The 7,103-nt window shown below is 51.1% G+C and overlaps 4 protein-coding genes across 4 annotated transcripts; 2 read left to right on the forward strand and 2 right to left on the reverse strand.

Annotated features, from left to right (window-relative positions):
* Positions 1-255: 255 nt before the first annotated feature.
* Positions 256-2,507, reverse strand: CTAM01_17070 (uncharacterized protein; the record flags this gene model as incomplete). The annotated part of the gene is made up of 2 exons (XM_060533061.1): positions 256-1,538; positions 1,607-2,507. 2 exons carry the CDS (start codon positions 2,505-2,507, stop codon positions 256-258), a joined length of 2,184 nt encoding a protein of 727 aa, XP_060372358.1.
* Positions 887-2,568, forward strand: CTAM01_17071 (uncharacterized protein; the record flags this gene model as incomplete). The annotated part of the gene is made up of 5 exons (XM_060533062.1): positions 887-1,073; positions 1,422-1,483; positions 1,643-1,653; positions 1,956-2,384; positions 2,550-2,568. The coding sequence occupies 5 exons, from the start codon at positions 887-889 to the stop codon at positions 2,566-2,568; spliced, it is 708 nt and encodes a 235-aa protein (XP_060372359.1).
* A 672-nt stretch (positions 2,569-3,240) lies between these two features.
* CTAM01_17072 (uncharacterized protein) lies at positions 3,241-4,144 on the forward strand (the record flags this gene model as incomplete). The annotated part of the gene is made up of 2 exons (XM_060533063.1): positions 3,241-3,976; positions 4,053-4,144. 2 exons carry the CDS (start codon positions 3,241-3,243, stop codon positions 4,142-4,144), a joined length of 828 nt encoding a protein of 275 aa, XP_060372360.1.
* Positions 4,145-4,925: 781 nt separating this feature from the next.
* Positions 4,926-6,040, reverse strand: CTAM01_17073 (uncharacterized protein; the record flags this gene model as incomplete). Its single annotated transcript, XM_060533064.1, has 3 exons — positions 4,926-5,030; positions 5,087-5,715; positions 5,803-6,040. 3 exons carry the CDS (start codon positions 6,038-6,040, stop codon positions 4,926-4,928), a joined length of 972 nt encoding a protein of 323 aa, XP_060372361.1.
* Between the last annotated feature and the right edge of the window lie 1,063 nt (positions 6,041-7,103).

A 7,103-nucleotide genomic window follows, 5' to 3' on the forward strand; every position in this document is an offset into this window, starting at 1 on the left:
CGATCCCAATACGAAGTTCGCGAACATCAGGGATATCCATCGGGCTCAAATCGAAGCGGGTGAAAAGGAGGTTATCACGGCTGAATCCAGCGACTCTGAATGCCCTAGTGAGGCTGGCAGCTGTATTGTAGTGGGTGTGGTTGAGGATCAATAGTTAATAGTAATGAGGAGGTTGGGTTGTGATCCCATCGTTTTTGTGGTGCCAGAAACAGGGGGGTGCCAGGAAGTGGGTATGTTGACTTAGTATAGTGCTGATTACGGAGTCCACTTCTCCGTTTCCCACTGAGGGAAAGCGGGAGTAGCAGGCGTGTCGGAACAACCCGATACGAATGGTACGCCGGGCGGCAGTGGCATGTTGAGGCTACCGGGACCGCCAGAGTTGAGGAACAATGCGCGAAAAGGCACGTATATCTCAGAGTCACGTACAAGGACGTTTGCAGCAGTCACCCTAGCTCGACGGGAGTAGTCTGCCGTGATCTGACCGGCACTGGCACCGTAAGCTCCGGGCACAGTTGACGAGAATGTACCATAAAACCAAACAAACCCGAAATCATCAGGCACATCGATTGTCAGAAACCAGATCTTTGCTTCGTTGAACTTTAGGTAGCCTCGGTGTTGGATCAAATCACACGAATTGCTCCACGTCGTGTTCGCCGGGCCACGTACTCCATAGATGTTTGTGGGACCTGTTTCGTCACTCGGGCTCGTCCTCCATGAGACGAGCGGAGTAAAGCCTGTGCCAAGAGGAGTTCTGCCTTGCATGACTGTAGTCAAGTTCAGATCTCTTGCGCTTTTGGTCGAATCAGAGTACACGCGCAGGAGCTCTTGACAAGGCTCGGAAGTTCGAGGAAAGACGTAGGCGGCGAACTCGACGCCAGGTGTACATATGGGCGTAGCAGATGTGCTTGAGCTGCTGAGCGAAGAACTTGAGCTGGAGGTCGTTGACGAGGTTGGAGTTATGATGGATGAGCTGGAGGACAGACTGGTTGTGAGCGAGGACGAGATGCTTGAAGAAGCGTCGAAAATGCTCGCCGAAATTGTTGATGCCTCAACACTTGTCGAATTTGAGAAGCGTGCCGAGGTGGAAGATGTTGAGTCTGTCCTTGTGGAAGTCTGAGTGAAGAAGGTTGTGGTTGATGGCGGTGAGGGCGATAACGAGGGCGATAATGAGGCCGCTGGAGACGGCGAAGACAACATGGATGACGAGAATGATGGAGATAATGAAGGCGATGACAATGTTAGAGGAATCGGTGATGGAAGGATATGAGTTTCAGGATCGCGTGTCGGTAATGTTATGAATGATAAGATACTTGGACCAGAATTCGATGATATGAGCGACTCGGAGACGCTAGAAACTGTTGACATAGTGCGGGAAAATATAGAAGTGTCTTGCAATAAGCCGCTTGTAACACTTGCGGTAGAACGACTTGTGGTGCTGGTCAAGACTTCCAACGAAGTTGCACTTGCTGTAGTCGATGTCGAGGTACTCTGACTAGGCAAGCCGGGAAGTTGTATTTGGCCGTTTTGACACAAGTCGACTGTCCCATGTGAATATCAGCTTCGGCATCGTTAGGGTGGAAAAGCTAAAGTTATTGGTGAACCTTACCTCCATATGCTAAGAGAGAAACTGGATCACAATCAGGCGGTCGGGACGTAAAGGTGACATGGACCTGTCCAGTAGCATCTTGACAGAAGCTTGCCTGACTATCAGGGAGAGATGGATGGTAGAATCGAAGAACCCCATCAAAGACGTCGAATGTTGTTGTAATGGCGTTGTTCGGTCGCGTCCCCATAGCATTGAGAGGTTTATGGCTATCACCTGGAGAGTAATACACTGGTACGCCGCCATCTAGTAATTCGCCAGCGACCAAGGAAAACACGGTTGCGGTGTTGCATAGCTGACGATCTGCGTTGGTGTTGTGGTTCACGAAACCACCCATCACCCTCTTCTTCAGGTTTCGTCTCACAGTCGAAGTTGAGCCTGGAGCAACGAAGAAGATCACAGTCTCAGCAGCTTGCGCGGATATCGACGTAGATGATCCGGAGCTAGTAGCAGTGGGCGAGGCGAGTCTGCTGGAGGTCAGACTGGCGGAAGAAGTTGTGGTGAGTGAAGTCAACGAAGTATCAGATGCGGCAACCGACAACGAAGACAGTTGTAGAGACGAAGTGGATATTGTCAACGGGGTCGTTTCCGGCGCACCAATCTGTTCCGTAGCCGGGAGGGAGGTGCCGAGAGAAAAGCTCGGCGTTGCGGAAGCCCCAAGTGTAGGATTTGTGGAAAGCCCAATGGTTGTTCCCGTTGACAAAGGTGCGTTGGCGATTGAAGTTGAGTTCAGTGCCGTCTCCAGTCCTGTTGAGCCAGCAGCTATACTAGTAGGCTCCAGGTAAGTCGATAGGTAAGTGAAGCACCATGTTGCTGGCAAGCCATTCTCATGGTCAAAGGATGGTTCAGACGCTGAGATGGTTTGCGTAAGGCAAAGCAAGCTGAGTATAGACCGAGGCTTCATGATGGCGATTGAGATAATGTTGATTACTAACTCACATGACAGTAAGGGCTCCTCGATATAGCAGAAAATATACGACATGATTCCCAGATACATATATGTCAAGGTTCAGCGCCGGGGAGCAAAAGGTCGCTCGTAATTGAAGCAATCAACACCAAGAGAAGATACTCCACAATATTACAATGAGACATCAAATCTCATTTTCGCGGGACAGAAAGCTCTTATTTCAACGAGACATCAAGCCTCAGTGTTAGACAATGAACTAATTGTAATTGGTAAAAGCATGAGTCGGAACGCTGTGAAACGTGAGGTGCGATTTAGGTATGTAGCTAGACCGAAAATAGTCTCACACAACGCCGCAATACCAGGCCTGGGCGGCCGACGTCCCGACATCATGGTTGAGTCTGATATGTCCATTGAAACAAAATTCCATACTTCAGCTAGCCACTGGGCGGCTCCCACATTGTTACAGCTCAAAAGCTGTCAGAACTTCCGCATGTGTACTCAGTGATATTAAATAGTAAGACACACACACTTGTTCCTAAGCTCGCTTCTAAATGCTTCTTCCAACCGAGTCTGGCAAGTCTGTTGGCCACATACCCTCCTACTACAACCATAAACATAAAACGTTCTTATTTCTCGATATAAACTGTACTCGAATACATTCATTCAGCAACCAAGGACGAATCGCTCCGTTACGTTCTTCACCGTTATTACTGTCATCAACATCACGGTAATGGAAGTCTCTTCCCAATCGACTCTCCTTGCGTGTCGTACTGCGACCATTGTCCAGTGCTTCACCAAGCAGCCATTCGCTCCGTTATGCGGCAGCTGCATGGCGACTCCCGTTGTCCGCTTGCCAGCCGCCACGGGACAGCCCATCACCGTTCAACTACAGGCCCCAAATTGCAACAAATGCGGATGCGATACTTGCGTGCACACAATCTCCTACACTACCGAATACGATACTTTCTGTTCCACGGGCCTCGCTAAGCAGGTGTATGCTGTCACAGAGACATATCGTGGGATGCCCTCGAAACCTACGGTGACGTCTGCGGATATCCCCTTCGGTTTTACCGCAGAAGTCCAGACCTGCACAACGTGTGGTCCAACCCCCGTCGTGGCAACAATCACACGCCCAGTGTCGGAGGTGGTGCAGGATGTCAGGGCGTCCGCGGTTATCACCATACCTGCTGGCATAGATCCTCAATACTCCCTGTTCAGCATGGCCGACTTCCCGAGCGCAGCATCACCATCCGAATCTACACGAGTCACTGCTGCCCAAGACCCTCAAGGATTGGTTTTGCAATCCGGCTCGGCTCCCGGCGAGACTCTGCCTCTGAGAAAAGACACGTCACTAACGGCGAGCCTTCACGGCACAGTGACGGCGCACGAATCGAACCCAGAACAGATCCCAACTCTGGGATCGCTCAATTCGGGTGTAGTTCTTCCGCTGCCAACTACTACTTCACGTGAGTATTCACTTTGCTGTCAATTTCTGGTCAAGAAACTAACAGGCAGCTTCACTAGTTCCCATTACCAATACAGTGAGCGGCTCTACCAGGCAGTACGGCCCAGCCGCCAGTTATAAGTGTGTGATAGCTGCTGGGCTGGTCCTCATGACTGCTTTGATGGGATGAGGCATATACATCTTTTGAACACAGTCTGAGTCTTTGGCCAGTCTCTAGTTCTGGGTGAGCCATATTGTTCCAAAGAGGTGATCCAAGCAGAGAGACAGCTTGTACGTACGTGGAGGTCTAGGTGTAGAATCGGTAAACTCTGCTATGAAGATCTCTGATCACGCTGTCAGCCTATTGTGCCTCGACAGCTTTGAACCATGCTCCATAATTGAATGCTCATATCCCTGGGAAAAATAAAGAGCTATTGCAAATTCCATCGCTCCCTGTCCAGCATACTCAAGGCGCTGCGCTAACAAATTGGCTCTTGCCAGCTGATGACCTGGAACGCAAAGTTTTCAGACTAACCCCTTGCAGTGATCAACTCACAGAGTTCGTTGCGTGCTGTAAGACAAGCTTTCATATATGCAATGATGAGGCTGAGACCACGGGTACTTTTCCCGATCGTTCCACCGTAAATTGAACGTTGCACATCCCTTAGATTTTGGCAAGGTATGGATGCTATCAACGAATGTCACTGTCGCAGAAATGCTTTGCTGTGTTCTTCTAGCGTTGTGGAATATTACTTCCAAGCGTGTCGATACAGTGAAGACCTCTGGTTGTCATTCAATCTGCACCTGAAGTTTGTAACTTATAAATACATGAAAGCTCAACATTGTACAGGAGAATGAGAAGGACTTTGTACACTTCATGACCCCCCAAATGATGGCCACTGGTATTCCCCGGGGATCACACTGGGTGACTCATGATAGTTTGCCTGCGAGGAAGGTCTGGGCATACCTCTTTAGGCGCGACGAGACTGCGAGCGCTGACCAATGCTGCGCTTGGCGCTCATCATCTTGACACTCTCATCGTAATCGGATGTGCCATTATTGGGATCGGCGTCCTTCTGTATTGGTATCAACCCTGCTCTCTTTCCATCATTGGGTCAAGAGAATTACTTACCGCGTTCTCGGCGCCGCACTTGGAACCAGCATTGTACTTTCCATCAGGCCCATCGACACCCGCAAAGTCTCGCTTGCTGTTCGCCTTGAGCATATTGGTAGCAGCCTCGGGCAACCACCCGTTGATAAAGTCGCCGTGCGAGCAGAACGAGTTACCGCACGCAAGCTCAAAAGGCGGCGTGCCGTTCCATCCGTCTGGAAGTACCTTGCGCAGATCGTAGCGGATCGAGAACCGAAGCTGCGGCTGGCGCTTCATGCCTTCGGGGCACCGGTTGGCGGGCTTGAAGCCGTCCTTCCAGTTCTGGGTGCCCGAGTAGGCCGACTCGAGAGTCTGCTCGTTGACGCAGTCGTGGAAGAGGAGGAGAGTCTGTAGGTGCGTGGAGCACGTCTTTGTGGGCCACGCCGCGACCTCTTTGCCCTCTTCGGTGGGATCGCCCTCACAGAACCATTGGATGCCGGCGAGGTCCTCGACGTCGGCTTGTGTGGTTCCTTTGGAGTTTCCGGCAACGGTTTTGTAGTTTTGGGGGATGGCGACCTCAGCGCTTTCGATGGCGACGTAGTAGGCGCTGAAGCGAGAGAAGGGGACTGGGGTCATGCCGGTGTCATTCTTGACGTACAGAGTTGGGACCCCTTTAGAGTTTAAGTCAGCAAGAGATCTTCTTGAAATTGGGGAAATGGCTGTGGTTCAAGAGAACCTAGGATTGGGCTTCAGCTTACAGTAAGAAGAGTAGTCATTGGGGTTCTCGGCAGTTGAGCAACCTGCTTGGAGCTCGGCAGAGGTGTTCGTGTTTAGGGTGACGGCGTCGGAACCAAAGAAGGTGTGCATGTGGCTCTTGTACTGGCCCGGGATGACGACGGGATCGATGTTTTTGCGCATGAAGGGCTCGGCCACGGCAATGGTGTATGCATTGGCGATGCCAGCACCGGCAAGCAAAAGTGAAGTAGTAGGAAGCATCTTGAAGTGGTTTACAGGGAGTGCGAAGAGAAGTGGAATGAAACGAACGAATATCACCAAACCTGTCAAGGAGAGAGACTCGGGATTGGGACTGGATGAGGGAAGGACAAGCTCACACTGACAGACCCAATAAGCCTTCTCTCCAAGAAGGCCATCGGCGTTTCTTTAGTATCTACAACCTTTACTCCCCTGAGCCGCCCGATCTCAACGTTTGTTTGTCCCATCACTGCCGCCTCCGCCACCCCAGCAGGTCCGCCATGCATCCCGTGAGCTGTCAATCCCAGCGAGCTGTATCTTTGCAAGGATGAAGATGCACCTATTCTGCGGGCCTGGGCAGCTGAAACGCCGTGACCGGCTGGGCGGCGCACTTCCAAAGCCTTCAGCGAATTGAAGTGCCACCTGAATGCGGTAGCGCGCTTGGGATGGGAACGGTACAGGCGCCGCACGCCCATGACTTTAATTTCGATTCGAAACGTGCTTGACAGGGTGACAGGGACGCAGATTTTGTCCCAGGCCTTGTTAGTACCCATGAGGGCCAACGATAGAGGCCTACGGATTGCACGGAGCTATCCACCAGACTGGTTTGCATCAACGGACAAAGTAGAGCGGCCTGTCGGACATTCTACGCCTTATCAAGTCTGTTCAATGGTGAGTGCGAAATGTATGTACAGTGTACAGCTCAAGTATGGCAGGTAACCTTGCTTCTACTATCGACCACTTTGATTTCTAGACTCCAACCGATGCAATTTACTGCTGACACCGGCACCTGTCAAATTGGTCGGACCTCGTTCGTGCCCCTGACCTCGAAACCAGAGTGACTGGCTCTATAAGGCTCTATAGAGTTCATAAGGTAAGGTAAGTCAACATACCCACTTCCTGGCACCCCCCTGTTTCTGGCACCCACAAAAACGCGAAAATCCACCACAACCCAATGCCCACCCCCAACCTCCTTTTATCACAACATTTTCAATTCGCGTCCAAATGGGCTCATCTTTTGCACATGTCTTCTTCTATATATAATGCCTCAATATACCGAAGATCAGCTTCGTCAGGCTCTCGAGGA

Source organism: Colletotrichum tamarilloi (assembly GCF_030869305.1).
Source record: "Colletotrichum tamarilloi strain Tom-12 chromosome Unknown Scaffold_332.1, whole genome shotgun sequence".
NCBI classification, from domain to species: domain Eukaryota; kingdom Fungi; phylum Ascomycota; class Sordariomycetes; order Glomerellales; family Glomerellaceae; genus Colletotrichum; species Colletotrichum tamarilloi.